The 17563-nt window shown below is 36.6% G+C and overlaps 1 protein-coding gene and 1 long non-coding RNA gene across 10 annotated transcripts in view; one reads left to right on the plus strand and one right to left on the minus strand.

Moving 5' to 3' along the window:
* Nucleotides 1–17563, plus strand: part of LOC127564563 (uncharacterized) — a 262634-nt gene that overhangs the window by 212271 nt on the left and 32800 nt on the right. The window lies entirely within an intron of this gene.
* NRP1 (neuropilin 1) overlaps nt 11929–17563 on the minus strand; it is a 177603-nt gene continuing 171968 nt past the window's right edge. For all 5 annotated transcript variants that reach the window (XM_052001164.1, XM_052001165.1, XM_052001167.1 and 2 more), the window contains 2 exons: nt 16958–17008; nt 11929–14881 (listed from right to left, as the gene is read on the minus strand). In XM_052001164.1, coding sequence (XP_051857124.1) covers nt 14592–14881; nt 16958–17008 — 341 coding nt within the window. In that variant the 3' untranslated portion in view covers nt 11929–14591. The remainder of the gene's footprint in view (nt 14882–16957; nt 17009–17563) is intronic.

The following is a 17563-nucleotide window of genomic DNA, read 5'->3' on the forward strand; positions in this document are numbered from 1 at the left end:
TTCTAACAGTATATCAATTATTAGGAATTGGATAACAGTCTCTCACTTAGTGTATTTAAAATCAAATTAATGTTTAGAGATGGTCAAAATCATGTTTTTCTTAATATCTTCTTTTTCTTTTTCTTCTTTTTCACTGTTAAAGTGGAAAGGGTTGGGGCAAACTCCAAATGAGGGCAATTTTTTGGTGTCATAAGTTTCTCTGGTCAATGAATTAGTCACTTAGTTGTCATCCACTGAGGGTATTCTCTGGCTTTAGTAAGTCTAATCCTTGGTAACCAGATTGTCATTAAAATAGAATTAGATTTCTTTGCGACTTGGGAGAACTTATCAAAATTATAACCTCCATTGGCAAATTCCTTTTACCTGCCTAATCACTCCTCAGTTTCCTTTGCTGGATCAATACTCATTTCACACTCGCTTTGTGTGGGTATATGCCATGACTCTGTGCTGGTCTGCCTTTTTTCTCTAGACTCATTTTCTTGGTGCTTCTGTGGATTCATCAACTTCTGTGGATTCCATATGCAGATGGAGTCTATAAGCAGACAACTTCCAGAATACATCTATAGCTCTCATCTCTCACCTGATCCCTGATCCTATAATACCAACTGCCTGTTAGGTATCTCCACCTAATTGTCTGATAGGTATCTCAAATTCAACATGTCAAAACAGAAGGTGTTATCTTCACCCCAACTCCAAATCCAACCCCTTTCCTAACTTCTCTATTTCTGTGTGAGGTGCCCTGTCCTAGCCACTTAGGTCTATGAGCTTGGAATCAGCCTGTATTTTTCACTCTCTCTCTCTCTCTCTCTCTCTCTCTCTCTCAGATACAACCAGTTGCCAAATCTTGTCAGTTCTATCATTCTAGCATCTCTTGTATCTCTCCCCCTCTCTCCTCTTACACAGCAGTAAAAATTATTTTTAAAATATAAATAAGCCATTTTTATACATGCGATCCAAAGATCCACTTTTTGCTTTCTCATTTAAAGCTAAGTTTCTTAAGGACATTTCCAACCCCACTCAGACCATCTTATCTAGGTATAATTCTTATATAACAATACCATTGTTCAATCTAAGTAGGACTGGATGGAAAATTGATTCTTTTGTACAAATTTCTGGAGGCAGAATGATCTAGGAATGCTGATATGATTAAAGTCAAGTCCTCCAGCTCCTCATTAGAAATTATCATTATAATATTCATTATGTTATCATTATAATGTTCATATTTGTTCATCATATAATGTTCATATCATTATAATATTCATTGTTTCATTGTTCACCAATCAGGGTTGATCTCTGCTTCTTAGGGATACCCACTTTTCCAAAGGTATTTAAACATTCAATGACCTCCATGAAGGCTCTTCGGTTATTTAAAAAAATTGATCTCAATTTATTCATTATTTCCTAACTTAATTAATAAATTGATTATCAATTACCAGAAACCATCTCTTGGATTTTTCAGTCATTTTAATAGCTACCACCCTATTCAGGATCTCATCATCTCTTACCACCAAATATTGCCTCCTAATTGGCTTTCTTGCCTCCAGGCTCTCTCCTTTTCAATCTGGACTCCAACCTGGACAGATCTGCCTGATTGATAATTGGGGGATCTCACTGGGTCAGTCACCCACTCCAGGATCTCCCGATGACTTCTAGAATAAAATATAAGCTCTGTTTTCTGTCATTTAAAGCTTATAATTGTTATTGTTTTTGAAGCATCTAGATAATAAAATATTTTCTCGGATCAAGGCAATGGAATCTAGGGCCAAGAATACTGATCTTAGTGTCTCTACCATTATTAGCTGGGTTGCCATTCTCTGAGCATCAATTTTATTACCTGTTTAATAGTGTACTCACCACCTGCCTCATAGGGTTCAGAAGATCAGAATCATAGGCTTTTACACAAAGCTGGGAGTGACCTTATTGATTGTCAAATTTAACTCCTCCCCCACCCCCATTTTACAGAGGAGGAAACTCTGAGTGAGGTTAAGTAACTCGTTATTAAATGTTTAAGGCTGGATTTGAAAACAGGGCTTCCTGATTCAAAATCCAGTAGCATTTATGTTATGTCATAAGGCCTTGATATTCATATGAATTATTATTATTATTATTAGGAAGTGTGATACATTATTGTTTGTTTTGGGGCCATAAACAAGTATGGCAGCTCTCTGGTCTGTCAGAAACCCAAACAAATATATCATTACCTATTTTGGCCTTGGTCATTAGGCATGAATCAAACAGATACTCCCTCCTTAACCTTCTTCTCCCTCACTTTTCCCACTGTACCACTGATAAGAAGTGAAAGAGACCTCTGTGATTGTTTCATTGGTTCCTTAATTTTATAAATGAATAGGCAAATCTCAGGTGAAACAATTTGTCCAAGGATCATATGTGGTCAGAGGCAGAATCAGGATTTGATCTCACATCCTCTAAGATTCCATGTTCACCAATGTTTCTAGTCCACCATTCTTAATGCTGGTCAACCCTGATGATTCCATTAAAGTAAGACTTCCCAGGAAGTCCTTTGCTGGGCTATTTGGATGTCCCATTGGTCCCAGGGCTCCATTTTTTCCCTCGGAGAGCTATCCTATCTGTAGTCTATGATCCTGGAGTTCTTGCAGTCTTACTTAACTTTTTGACTTTTTTTTTTTTGACAATTATGTTCCTATATGTCTCATGAACTGCTCTTCCTAATTCCTGCTTTAGACTCCCTTACTTATGATTGTCATCCCCTATGCTTTTATTCCTTCTCCAAAGCCTGCTTGCTCCATCATGGATTCCCTATTTGTTGCCCTGACTCCATTTGATTAATCCCATTTGACTAGCTCAGATTTCTCTGTCTTGATCTGCTCTAGGCAACCTGTATTAAAATCAGCGAAGTATGTGTGACTAACCCTTTAGCTTTAGCTAAACTCAGGGTCAGAATTGGTAAGATGGCATTTTTTTGCCTAGAAAAAATGTGCTTTTAGTTGAGAGGTTGGTAAGACTTTAGGCATAAGGGCACAAAACCCTGTGAAGGGAGAGACTCTAGGTACCTTTGAAAATGGCTAGACAACCATCAAAGAGATAGATCAAGGTAAAGCCTGGTGGAGAGGTACTCACCTGGGCTAAAGCTACAGGGCTGGTGGGGTAAGAGGGGAAATACAGCATCTAATAACTAACTTATTTTAATGAATTTTTCTTGCTAACTAGGTTCCATGCTCAGTTCTTTCTACTTGCTGAGGGAGCACAAATATTGTATTCTAAATTTTGCCACCCTGGAACTAAGCCCTGATCACCCTGTCCTAGGTCTAGCATTTTTGGCATTTTGTGCTCCATTCCTGGCACCTGTTATCCTAACTGAGCTGAGCCTCGGTTCTATAGGAAAACTCCAGGTTTCTTCTAAGACTTATCCCTGGATTAACCTTGATTCAGCTGATCAGCACAGAGTAGGAGATGCTTATGTTAGTATACAGAAAAACTAAATAAAAGCCTAGGGAGAATGGACAACCAGTAGTCTAACCTCACAAATAAATAGAACGGAATCATTCAAGGGAATAAGTGGTCACTTTGGTGATATTAAAAAAAAAATAGGAGACAGAGATGTGACAGGCTTTTTGTTCCTGCTCAGGGATGGCTGGGCTTGGGCAGCTTTGAATGTTGATGAAATGAAATATTGACATAAGAAAGAATTATGCTTTGGGCTCTGAATCACTAAGCACCTTCTAGATGGAGGGCTCGAGTTAGGAGCAAAAGCACTGAGAAAGAGTTGAGAATAATAATGGTGAGATTGGCTTTAAAAAATTATGTGTGCTGCATGTTAGAGCAATTCAATCAGCCTTGAAAATGCTGAGAGCCTGCGTCAAATGGGATGTATGAGAACCCTAATAGGAGATTAGGCGCTTTCCTGGCAGGACTCCATGGAGAACAGCCCTACCCGTGCAATCTTCATATCACATTGTCCTTGAGCAAAGGTAGTGAGAAGGACAAGGAACTGACCTGTGTCAAGCATTATGAGGGGGACTCAGGAGCTGAAAGATAAATGGCCAGGGGCTTCTCTCCAGCTGCTGAGCATGGGATGCTCGTTAATGTTTCCAGGAGTTTAGTTTACTCACGAAGGAGAGCACTCTCTTTCTATGGTCAGCTCCAGCAGTTCATTTACAGGCCAGAGCATGATGGCAGCCAGACACATTTTCCCGTTAATCAGGTGCTTCCATCTCCAGTCACAAGGCAGGGTTAGGAAAAGGAGACATGTATTTACTGAGAGCCTATGACCTGATGGGGATGAGCCTCCTAGTTACCGTTTCCTACTGGGCTTTTTGGGTAAGAAAAACCTGTTATAGAACTCTATTTAGCTAAAAATATCTATTGGCTAATACTTCATAGAATCACAGAATGTTATGATTGGAAGGGAACTACATCAACCTTAATTCCAATTTTTCTTCACACTTCGGTTGTGAGTTCTGTGTAATACCTTTGTATCTCCAGGATCTAGGATAATACCTTAAATGTCAGAGTTTAATAAACATCTGTCAATTGAACAGCATGGAATAGTGTAACTAGGTGAGGCAGTAGACAGACCACTGGGCCTGGAGTTAGGAAAATCTCAGTTCAAATTTAGCCTCTGACACTTACTAGTTGTGTGAATCTGGGCAAGTCACTTAACCTCTGTTTGCCTTGGTTTCCTCAATAGGGATAGTCATAGCACATACATTGTAGAGTTGTCGTAAGGATGAAATAGTATTATAATTGTAAAGCGCTTGGACATGGTATGCATTATAAATACGTTATTATTATTATTATTATCCTGTTTATGAAATCCCCATGAAGTGATTGTTTAGCTTCTGCCTGAAGACTTCCACTAAGGAGGTAGCTTGTTATACTTCTTAATGGCTCTAGTTATTAAGGTTATTTTTAATGTTGACTCCAAGTCTACCTCCCTATAACTTCTACCCATTGGTCTTTTTTTTTTTTTTTTTCTGCCATTGGGGCAAAGAAGAAGTTGATTCTTTCTGCCACAAGTCAGACCTTCAAATATTTGAAAATTACTGTCTGTGACTTCTTTTCTCCAGATCAAGTAAGCCAAGACCTTTTAAAAATATGTCCATGCTGCCTTGGTTTGGAGTGCTTTTGTTATCCTGAACTCTTGCCTCTAAAATTCTCCTAGTTCGTTAATAAAAATTATAACGAATATAATGGGGGAGTCAAAAGAGCTACTACTATCCTAAGTTACCTAAAGAGAAGCAACTTGCATATAAGAGGTACTTAATACATATGTGTTATTTTGGATTGAATTTATTTTTGGATTGAATTTGGACATCAATCCAAAGTGAGGGTAATGATAATTCTACTTTATTCTTTGAGCAGATAATGTAACCCAGTTCTGAACATCACATTTTATTTTATTTATTTTTTAGCTTTTCATTTTCAAAATATATGCATAGATAATTTTCAATATTCACCCTTACAAAACCTTGAGTTGAAAATTTTTTTCTCCCTTTTTTCCAGCACCTCTCCCTTAGACAACAAGTAAATCAATATATATTTAAACATGTGCAATTCTTCCATACTTATCATATTTATCATATTGCACAAGAAAAATCAGATCATAAAGAAAAAAATGAGAAAGAAAAAAAAGCAAGCAAACAACAACAAAAAGACAAAAATACTATGTTGTGAATCACATTCAGTCCCCATCATTCTCTCTCTGGATGCAGATGGCTTTTTCATCACAAGACCATTGGAACTGGTCTGAATCACCTCACTGTTGAGGAGAGCCATGTCCATCAGAATTGATCATCATTTAGCATCTTGTTGTTGCCGTGTACAATGATCTCCTGGCCCTGCTCATTTCACTCAGCATCAATCCATGTAAGTCTCTCCGGGCCTTTCTGAAATCATCCTGTTGGTCATTTCTTACAGAACAATAATATTCTATTATGTTCATATGCCATAGCTTGTTCAGCCATTCCCCAATTGATGGGCATCCACTCAGTTACCAGTTTCTTGCTGCCACAAACATTTTTGCCTATGTGGGTCCTTTCCCTCCTTTAAGATTTCTTTGGGATATAAACCCAGTAGTAACTTCTGGGTCAAAAAGTATGCACAGTTTGATGGCCCTTTGGGCATAGTTCCATATTTGAGGGTCATATATTAAAAGGTAGGAGGCTTAAATGAGATTTTATTAAGCACTGCTTATTGGCCAGGCACTATACTAAGAATTTTACATATATTATCTCATTTGTTCTTCACAACAACCCTGTGAAGTAGTTGTTATTATTAATCATATTTTATAGATGAGGAAATTGAGTCTGTTGAGTTAAGTGACTTGCTCAGGATCTCCCAGCAGCTAAGTGTCTGTGGCCCCATTTAGACTCAGATCCTTCAAACTTCAAGTCCAGGGTCCTATGCATTGTAGTACACAAAGTTGCCAATGCTTATTCAAAATGCTCCTGCAATCCACTGGAAATCATAGGCTTTTTCCATATAATCTGCTTTGTAGCCCATACCTTCACCATCTTGTACTTCCGAAGTTGATTGCTTTTTAGATCCAAGTGTGAGATTTCATGTTTATCTCTATTGAATTTCACTATGCTTCTAGCTTGAATTCTTTATTCTAATTCTGACATCTCCATGGTTAGTTTTATGCCATTCATGAACTTAACCATTTTATCTATGTTTTAATTCAAACCATAGATAATTTTTTTTGACTGAACAGGGATTAGCCAAAGAATATGAGTATTGCTCTCTGTCTCTGTCTATCTCTCTGACTTTAATTTATCCTTTATTTTTTTTTGGTTTCTTTATTAAAGCTTTTTATTTTTAAAAACATATGCATAAATAATTTTAAATATTCACCCTTGCAAAACTTTGTGTCCAAATTTTTTCCTTCCCTTCCCTCCACCCCATCTCCTAGATAGCAAGTAATCCAATATGTTAAACATGTGCAATTGTCCTATACATATTTCCACAATTATTGTGCTATACAAGAAAAATCAAATCAAAAAGAAAAAAATTAGAAAGAAAATAAAGTGCAAGCATACAACAATAAAAAAGTGAAAATATAATGTTCTGATCCATACTCAGTCCCCACAGTCCTCTCTCTGGGTACAGATGGCTCTCTCCATCACAAGACCATTGGAACTAGTCTGAATTATCAATATGAGTATTTCTCAAGAGAAGAATTGCAAAGTATTCACAATCATGTGAAAGAATGCTCCAAATCACTAGTAATAAGAGAAAATGCAAATCAAAATTATACTAAAGTTTCATCTCATATCCTGAAAATTGGCAAAAAGAATGACAAAAAATGACAATAGTTAATATTGGAATAGTTATGGAATGATCGGTATGAGTATATTGCTGTGAAGCTATGAAATGCCACAATCATTTTGGAAAGCAATTTGGAATTATGCAAATAAAATGAATAAAACATCCATACTCTTTGAACCAAATACTCCATTACTGGACTTATATTTCAAGGAAATGCCTATTAATAAAAAAGTCATCACATATATCAAAATATTTCTAACAATACTTTTTGTGATAGCAAAAAATTGAATACGAAGTAGATGTCCATAAATTGGGTACATGACTAAAATGGAATATCACTATTGTATAAGAAAATGATATATGTGATAAATGGAGAGAAACATGGAAAGATTTATATGAACTGATGTAAAGTGAAGTAAGCAGAATCAATAAAATATACACAGTAACTACAACAATGGAAATGGAAATAAATACATCAAAATAAAAAACTCAAAAGGAGATGTAACAAAATTATTAAGATCAAGCATAGATCAAATGATGAAATTTGAGAGGATACCTCAACCTCCCACTTTGTGTAGGTGAGTGGTTTGCAAGATATTGTACATATTTTCAGTCTTTTTTTTCCTGTGTATTGAACAGCTGTGCTGATTTTTTTCTTCTCTAAAGGAAAATGTGTTCATTATATGAGATGACTCTCTGTGAAGGGAAGGGGGGAGGGATACTTGGGATAACTGTAATGAAATAACAGAAGAAATCAATAAAAACTTTAAGAAAACAGAACAGGAAACAGCCTTTCTCATGGGCACAGTAATATTTAAAAAAGAACCCTATGACATAAGAGTCTTGATTACGAATGGATTTTAAAGGAAAGTTGAAATATGTTGTTTAGCTTTAGTTTTGTCAACTTAATTGCATTTAAATTTTGGAAATTGCTACCCCATATAGTATATTATAAAATATATTCAACATAGGAACATTTGGTTATCCTAGAAAATCTTGTTAGAAACATGCTAAGTCCTTTCTTTTTATGATATTACTTTTTCTTCCTAATCTTTGCCATCAAAGCTTTTTTTTTTTTTAACCAACATTAATGATTCATTTGACTTTTTGCCCTCCTTGGACTATAAGTTTCTTGAGAACAAGGATTTATTTTTTGGCTTTTCTTTATATTCTTAGTACTTAACACAGTGCTTGACACACAGCAGGCATTTAATAAATGCTTGTTGATTTGTCTTTATTAACAATTTAATCCGAGAAAGTTCTTTATTTTTCTTATCCATATAATGCAGATTTTCTATTCAATGCAAAATCACTTCCTACCTTTTTTCAGAGTTACAGCCAGTATGTCCTCCTGTGAAAGGTATCATTTGATCTGATTCATGAAGGAAGCCAGAAATTCTTAGAAGTGGAAGTGAGAAGAGAGAATTCCAGGAATAGGGAACAATAAGTACAAAATGAAAATGGGAGATGTAATATTTGTATATTGAACAGCAAATAAATCTGTAAGGATGGAGTGAGAATGTGTGAAGGAGAGATTAAGAAAACTAGATCTGAAGAAGCCAGATTGTGAAGAGCTTTAAATGCCAAACAAAGTAGTTTATGTTTGATATGAAAGTTTGGAAGAGGAGAATCTTTGGGGGTAAGATGATGCATTCTCTTTGGGACATGTGGAGTTTGAGTTGTCTATTGGACATCCCTTTCAAAATGTCTAATAGGAAGGTGGTGATGCAGGACTGGATCTTTAATTCTGGAAATCAAGTGCATAGAGATGATAAGTGAACCCATGGAAACTAATGCCATTACCAAGTGAGAAGGCATAGAGAGAAAAGAGTTTAGAACAAGATCGGGATGTGTACTGTTAGTGGGCATGGCATGGATAAGATCCAGCCCAGGATTGTTAGAAGGAATAGTCAGATAGATAGGAGAAGAACTAAGAGAAGTGTCATGAAAATCCAAAGAGAGAGTAGTTAGGGAGAGAGGATCAACTCCAATGTCACATGCTGCAGGAAGGTCAAGGAGATTTAGGATTATGAAAGGACCATTAAAATTGGCAAATAATATAACAATGGTAAATTTGGAGAGAACAGTCTCAGTTGAATGATGAAATTGGAAGTTAGATTCACTCCAGGAAAGGGAAATGTCATGGATCAAGTATAAATCAAGTATAAATGCCTTTAGGGAAAAAAAGGAATTTAGTTCAGAAAAGAAGGAAAAAATACACAATGCTAACAAGCAGGAATAGAAGGATCAAGGGAAGACATTTTCAAGAAAGAGGATATGTGTTTTTAGGAAGAAGGGATGGAACAAAGAGAGAGGGGTATTTTGCAGTACTATTATGACATTTGGATATAATGCTTTAATGGTATTAAGAAATGATGCTAGTTGGAGCCACTTTGGATGAGGGATGCCTGTAATTTATCATAAGCATTTTTAATGCTAAGTTCTATTATCTGTACAGTCCATATCACTCAGATGTAGGCTGAAGTTCTGCTCAAAAGTCACTTATTTGGGGAAAGTGGAACTAGTTCTTTATGTGATTACTTCTTACTTCCAACAGAAATTGGTGTCATTACCATTGGGAAACTAAAACATGTGGGAATGGGACAGATTCTTAATTGAAACTGCACATTCAAGCAGGGCAATTTAACCCAATTGGCAATTAATCAAGTTATGGGGGAAGGAAGGCAATGAAGCCATGAATAATCTTTGTATTTTAAAGTGCTTAAATTCTTGTGATTTATTTAATTCCTGAATTTGGGACATGCACAGAGCTCATCAAACACAGTGGGAAATGCTCAGTTTTGTTAACCTTGAATACTGAAAAGGATAAGTTAAAAAGTTGTCATGTCTGTGGCCTTTTGAGGAAATCAAAAAGAGGGAAATTTTACATAGTACATTTGTTTGTTTGTTTTAAAATACATCTCTGCATCTAGTGGTTCTCAAAGTATGGTCTAGAGAATCCTGGGGATCTCTGAAACCCTTTTAGAGGGTCTACAAATTCAAAAATAGTTTTTATTTCCAATATGGTAAATGTCTATAAATATAACCCAGATAAACAAAAATGCTTTGGAGAGATCCTCAATAATTTTTAATAGGATAAAGATACTGAAAACAAAAGTTTGAGAACTACTGTACCTGTCATGTCACTATTTGAGAGTAAGTAGTAGGACTGCATGGCATGGGAAAAAGAACACTGATTTGGAAGGCAAAGGACGTGAATTCAGATCTTGCCTCTGATTCTTACTTATGTGACTTTGGAAAAATTACTTCCATTCTTTGAGCCTTCGCTTCCTCATATGTAATTTGAAGAGTGTAGACTAGGTAATTTTTGAGGCCCCTTTCATCACTTCTAGATGATGATTCTGATTTAATTTCTTGTTCTTCCATTAAGCTTTGTAATCATCAAGTTAAATCTCAGTTCCCTTATTTCTTAATTGAAAGCAATGATAACTGTACTACAGATCTCACTGGGGAGAGGGCTGACATTAGGATCAAATGAGAATTATTTATAAGAAAATATTTTGTAGCTGAAAAGGACTAGACTTTAAAGGTGCTGCTGACAATAGCTTTATTCCTAGCAATTCTGTTTAGGGAAGGTATCATTTTATAGTGACATCATTAATCAGGGATTATTGTTCAACCCTGGCAAAATTGCCTTTTGCTTACAATTTTAAAATGAAAGAGTTTCTTTGTTTTTGGTTTAGGGAAATAAAGAGGAGAATGAATAGAAATAAACACACAGAGAAGCAAATTCTGTCTCAGGGAAAGATATCATTAGAAAGAATAGGGTGCTGCAATGTACCAGATATACCTAGAATCAAGCGTTTCTAAAATAACCAAGGAAAGAAAAAGGAGAATGGTTGGGACTTTGAGAACCGCTAAATCAAAATGGACAGGAGGAGCTAATGGTTATTCTGGAACAATCTTTCCAAAAAACATTATGTTGATGTTACAACACCTCAGCTTTTTTATTTTTCCAGATGGAATTGGAACTTCCTCAAAGACTATTGAATGGTTGGTAATGATTCTACCATATGCAATTTGGCAGTTGTCCCTAAAAGGAAAATGAATTTATATGTTTGTGAGTGGATAGGCTGTGGAATCAGAGGCCCTAGGTTCAAATTCCTTCCCTCATGCCTACTAACTATATTATAGAAAAGTCATTTTACCTCCATGAGGTCTCATTTTCCTCATTTATAAGATGACTTCTGTGGTCCCTTATATATATTCATGATTCTCTCTCTCTCTCTCTCTCTCTCTCTTTCTCTCTCCCCCCCCCCCCCCCCGTCTTTCTCCCCAACATATATAACATTAAAATATACCACCATGTTCTTATGGCTCTTATAAAGAACAGTTTTGGTTAATGGAACACAGAGCCTCTTAATATAACACCAGAGATTGAAAACCTACATTCCCTTCCCCTATAATCCAATCTTCTATCCTCACCCAAATTATGCTTTCATAAAGTCATCATAACATTGAACCTCAAAGATCTACTCTGAAGGAGGTTTATTCACCATGTATTGCCTTCTCACCCTTTTATTCTGAGGAGTATTTTCCTTTGTAACAATTAACTTCTTAAAATTCCACTCTTGTAAGACTTATCTTTTTCTGAGAAAAAAAAATACCGTCTTTTCTAATTATGAGAACCAAGGATAAAAAGAGGCATCAAGTTTGGGCTATTTTATGAAAATGTTTAATCCAACTGTTTCTTTGGAATGTAGTAGTCATAGTTTGGAATTTCAGTTACAGCTCAGTTCTAGGTGGATTTTATGCTACTCAGTGTCTGAGAATACAAACGTCATTTAAAGTTAAGGCTTCACTGTTCATTTTGAAACAACAATTTACAAGTGTCCTATTGTCATAGAAAATAAAAATTTCTGTAAAAAAAATTTGCACAAAATTTCATGATGGTACAAAACATGAAGCAATAATATACCAGTAAAATGAAATCATTTTACTACAGAAGTTTTTTTATAGTTTTTCAATAAAGAAAAAAAATATGTTATTTTACAGTTTTAAAAATTATGAAACAATCTAAAACAATATAAACTGAACATTCTGTAACACTGCCTTTACAAATTAATAACTTTATAAACATATAATTTTTAAATATATTTATCAGTGCAAGATACTTTTTAATTTAAAGTTGCAGTATCATTTTTCCTTAGTTGAAGGCAACTTTTAAGTCCGTCACCTTCTAAGAAATGAAGTCTTTAGTGCTTTAGTCCTGGTTCTGGACCAGACACCATCGGGGACAAAACTTATTCTTCTTTTGTGGCCCTCCATACTTTACAAGAAACAAACAGCATTTCCAATCCAATTAAATCAAGATGAATGGGCTTTCCACACTAGGATGCAAATGTGACTCCCCAGTGTATCCGAGAGACCAGTCCTTATTCAGGAGAGGGGGGAAAGACCTATAAATCATTATATACAACATGACACGAGTACACGGAAAACAATTTCTTTGGGATAATTCACAGGCTGCCTTGATACCAGGATGTCTCACTTGTTATGGTGTTAGGAGCCCTAAGTCCTGCCCCACAGAAGGCTTCTACTTTGTTCAGTGACTTGGAAAGAAGCCCAGAGGCATTCATTCACAGGAGCCACCAGTTCCCCCTGCTTCTGAGTAAATTTTTGATATGATTTTTAGTGTTTGCTACTTTCCTCATCTCGGAACATTTTCCTTTCCTGGTCCCAAGATTTAGAGTTTTTTTAAAATTAACTACTAGCTTTTTTTATTCCCTTCTCATCTTCCAACCAAACAGTTTCATTGGGGTTTAAAGGAACCTGACAACCTTACTTACTTAATCAACCTGACTCCCAAATAAGTAGGTTCCAATGGAATATTTAGCATTAGCATTTCATGGCTTTTGTTCAGCCTTTCTTTGAGGTGTCATTTGTAACCCAATTCAATAAAATATATACCCCACAAGTCCCCAATTTATTTTTTCCCATAGAACCCACATACTTCAATTAATTTTGATTTTGATTTTGGGATAAAAAGACCAAGTGAGTAAAAAGTTGAAGGAAAAAGGATACTGTCACTTTACAGAGTTAACAAGAAGCCCAAAGTTAGACTTTGGGGGGAGTAAAATTAGGAATTTTCCCTTATTTATTTATTTTAAACATAAAGTCTAGTAAAAATCCTTTGCCATTGTCAGCAAATTAAAGCTGCAGGTTTCTTTCCTCAACAATGGCAAATGCCTATCTTTTAATAAGAGAGAAAAGACACAGAGAGATAGGAGAGAGGAGAGAGAGAGAGAGAGAGGAGTAAGAAGAGAAGGAAAAGTTTACATCTGAAAATACATTCCATATGAAAGGACAATAAAAGAGGATATTGCAGCTTTCTACAAAAGGGTCAAGAGACATGAAACTGAATTACAGAAAAAGTAGAACAATCAAAGCCAAGTCGCCCAATCTTCCGAGCCCTTGCCTTCCTGGGGGAGAGAGGGGTAACATTTCACACTAAAATATACTTTTTTTCTTAGGACGCCACCAGGGTTTGATTAGAGATAAGGGCTTCTTTTCACCAGAGGGAAAGAGTGGGTAGGTCAAGTGAATACAATGAGAACCAGTACAAACAAAAAGGCACTTTGGAGGACATAGGTTAGCCAGTGCCAAGGACTGTTTGCGTCGGTTTCCGGTGGTACCCTCGGGTCAGTTGCCAGTCATGGCTGATGATGGCACGTTATTCTGTATGGAGTTCACAAGCACGAAGTGGAGTACAACACTGAAAACATCAAGGGAGCTTGGACCGTATTGCTTCATAAACAGAGCTGACACACTCTACCGGTACTGAGGCGACAGTACTCTCTCAAGAAGACAGCCTAACCCTTCTTTGCCTATGCACAACACAGGGAATTATACACAAGTACAGGCGCGGGAGTCCGCTGCACGGCGGTCAATCCAATCTTTTCTGGGCACTGAGATACAGGCAGCGAAGGGACCCCACGGAATACACTTGGTGACAGCATCTTGGATTTTGCACAGTTTAGAATCAAATCCATCAAAGGGAAAAGGGAAAAAGAGAGAAGGGGATGGGGGAAAGACAAAAGGAGTCATTAAGTCAATCCTACTTGGTCTCAACACCAGCGTCTGATTATTTAAATCAAACCAACAGAAAAAGCTGACTGTCCATGGTTTGGATCGTTAATACAGATGATTGTTCAGGTTTGTCTGTCGGCTCTACTCATCAAACCTCCTGAGAAAAGCTTGGCTCAGCGTCATCAACGCATGTTTCAGCCTGTACAGTAAAGGAAGATCAACAGTTCCCCAGCACGCTCAAGTTATGTCCTTCCACTTAAAATTCCTCAACGTGTCTTTTTTCATCCCGGCTTTCACGCCTCCGAGTAAGTATTTTGTGTGTTCAGTTTGTCTTTTTTCAACTTTACGCCATCCACAAGTTCAAAGTTGTAATTCTCCAGGGCAGATAAATTTCTTTCAGACATCCCATTGTGCCAACAGGCACAATATAGGACCACCCCACATATGGCTCCCAAAAGGACACCGAGGGCACTCATAGCGATAATGGTAATGAGGATGGGATCCAAGGTCTTCAACACATTGCCGGGCTTCCTAGAAATGTTCTCATCGCCTTCTCCTCTTTCTTCATATCCTGGTGTGCTTCCTAAGGGGGAAGAGGAGAAGATAAAAATAACTTCCAGATGAAAGTAAACCAGAAAAAATGGAAAAGATGGAGGGTCTGCCCTTTCCATCACTAAGAGTCTTGGGTGAATTTGCAAAAGCTGAGGTCTGTTCCCCAGATGGCTGGATGTGACTCAGAGAGCTTTGGCATCTTGTGGATGGGTGAGGTTACCCAGTCATAAGATGCTGAGACTCAAGAGATCTTGACTTTGGGACCAATAAGGACCATATTTCTTCATTCTAATTCAAATTTCCTTTAAAATTTAGAGTTTGGATGTGATATATAATAATAATAATAATAATAATAATATCTAACATTCATATAGTGCTTACAGTGTACCAGGAACAATATATGCATGTGTATATATGAACTATGTATGTGTGTATGTATATATATATATATGAATTATAAGAACATGTGTGTGTGTGTGTGTGTGTGTGTTCACCTTAGGGATTTAAATATTCCTTGTTCATCTGACTAAATTCAAACCCAGCCATGAGAAAATATTCAGTGCCATCCTTTCATGTGGTGGAGTCTCACTGTGTGTTTTATGCATGTGTTTGTCCTACCCATGTATAAAATTTCCACTCCACACAACACTGTATTTCCAAGTGTACTGTGCTTTTATTCAAGGCAGAACGAAGCCTTTAAGATATACTCATTCTGAGAGCTAAAAGCAAAGAGAAATTTGGCAAAGCCCAGCAAAGCTGGGTTGTGTTTTTGGGAGGTATAAAGCACAGCCGAGATACTTCATACTCAGTGGCTCCCAGTCCTGGTGGCTTCATGGGAGAAAGCAGCAGAGCTCTGCAAATCGGTCACTGGGGAAATCTTTGCTTTAGTATGGTGCATAAGGAATTATTAACAGGGGAGCCTGGTGACTAATTACCTTGTACTAGAAAGGAGACTAAAAATGTTAATGCGAAACATGTTTGGTGTTTACTTAATGGTGTTCAGAACAACAGCGATTCTAATCAAAGAAGACTAAAAATATATGCAGTGAATCCTTATGCAGGGCAGGGGAATACAAACCTAGGGACATATTAATACTCTATCCCTTGATGAAATATTGTTTTGAAACAATGTCTAATAAGGTTTACATGTCAGTATGCAGACTCTGTAACTAAGAACCGTGAAGAATATATTAATATGCTTGCTAGCCCAATGATGATATACCAAATGCAATTCTGGATACAGCAAAAGTCCATGCATATCCATTCTGAATTATGATATGGACTTGAATATGTGAAAACATATCAGCTCTGGTGGGGGTCTACTACCGGGAGCACCCATGGCAATGATGGTATGCTAGTCCCTTTCCAAAGTGGCAGGTAGTGCAGGTCAAGCTTGGTGCTTTCACTGGCCTTGGTTTTGGGTCCCTTTCTCTTAAACTTATCCAATATCTTCTGGGAGGCAGAATGGGAAGGTTTAGGATCAGAGGTCTTAGATTTGACTTTTAGTCTTGTTACTTATTTACTTCTGTGACCTTGGGTCCTTTATGGATCTCAGTGTTCCTACTTTTAAAAAGGGGGACAAGACTGATTTGTGAAGTCCCTTATGAGCTCTAGATTCTATAAAAAGCCAAGTTTGGTAACTTTTGGCAATTCCTAAATGAACTGAAGGTAGAATTTAGGAAGATGAGGACTAAGTAAAAGAAATTATGAAAACCAGTAGTCTTATGGATTAATGGAAGGAAGGAGAGCAAACATAATAACACAATGGACTGTGCAGGACAGTTTGCAGACATTTCTAAATAATTTGCACCTGGTGAGTAACTAATAGTAAGAGTTTAAATTGGTCTTCTTTAGATGTTAAGGCATGAAGACATTTTCTCTATGGCCTTGATCAGAGAGAGCCATTAAATATTCTGTTGGACTGAAATTCTTATGCAAAATGAAGTCAGAGCTAATTGAAAATATTAAGGGGAATCTTAACATGGCATCTTACAAGAATCCAAATCACGGTCTGAGTATTTATATTAAAAAAATTCATTCCAGTTAGAGATATCAATAACAAATACAGAGAATATCATGTCAGAACTGATAAGGAAGACAGTTTTACCTGTTTCAGGATTTATGCTTTCTTTGTTCTTATTATCCACATCCATTGATTCTAATGAATAAAAAAGAAAATGGATAATCATAATTAAAAATGCAACATATAACATACATATAGCAACATGCATTTTTTAGGTTCCATTTGGATATGCCAGGAGACTAGAGCCCTTTGAAATGATAAGAAATCAATAGAAGGGTGATAGTTTAACATAAATTTGTTAATCAGCCAGAATTTGGTTTAAATTTTAACTCCCCTCCCCTTGTAGCATCCAGAGTGAATAGATAAAATTTTTAGAGATTGGAAGAAGAAAGCAATAACATGAGTTTTTTAGACAGAATAGACACAAGACCAGTCTTGGAGTCCAGAATGTATGATCTGAGGCAAGGCACTGAGCTTCTCTGTGTCCCCAGACAACCCTTTTACACCACAAACTAGGATATCATTAGGGAGGAGGGAAATTTTCTCACAATGAATTCCCCAAATAAGCAACAGGATGATCTATAGAGTCTTTGAAAGGCCATTAGCCAAATAGTCAATGTTCTGCTAACATTCCAAGGACGTTTAGCCAGTTAAATTGCTTCAGTTCTCAATTTTGCTTTTTTATTGCTA

This window comes from Antechinus flavipes, chromosome 5 (genome assembly GCF_016432865.1).
Source record: "Antechinus flavipes isolate AdamAnt ecotype Samford, QLD, Australia chromosome 5, AdamAnt_v2, whole genome shotgun sequence".
In the NCBI taxonomy this organism is placed as follows: Eukaryota; Metazoa; Chordata; class Mammalia; order Dasyuromorphia; family Dasyuridae; genus Antechinus; species Antechinus flavipes.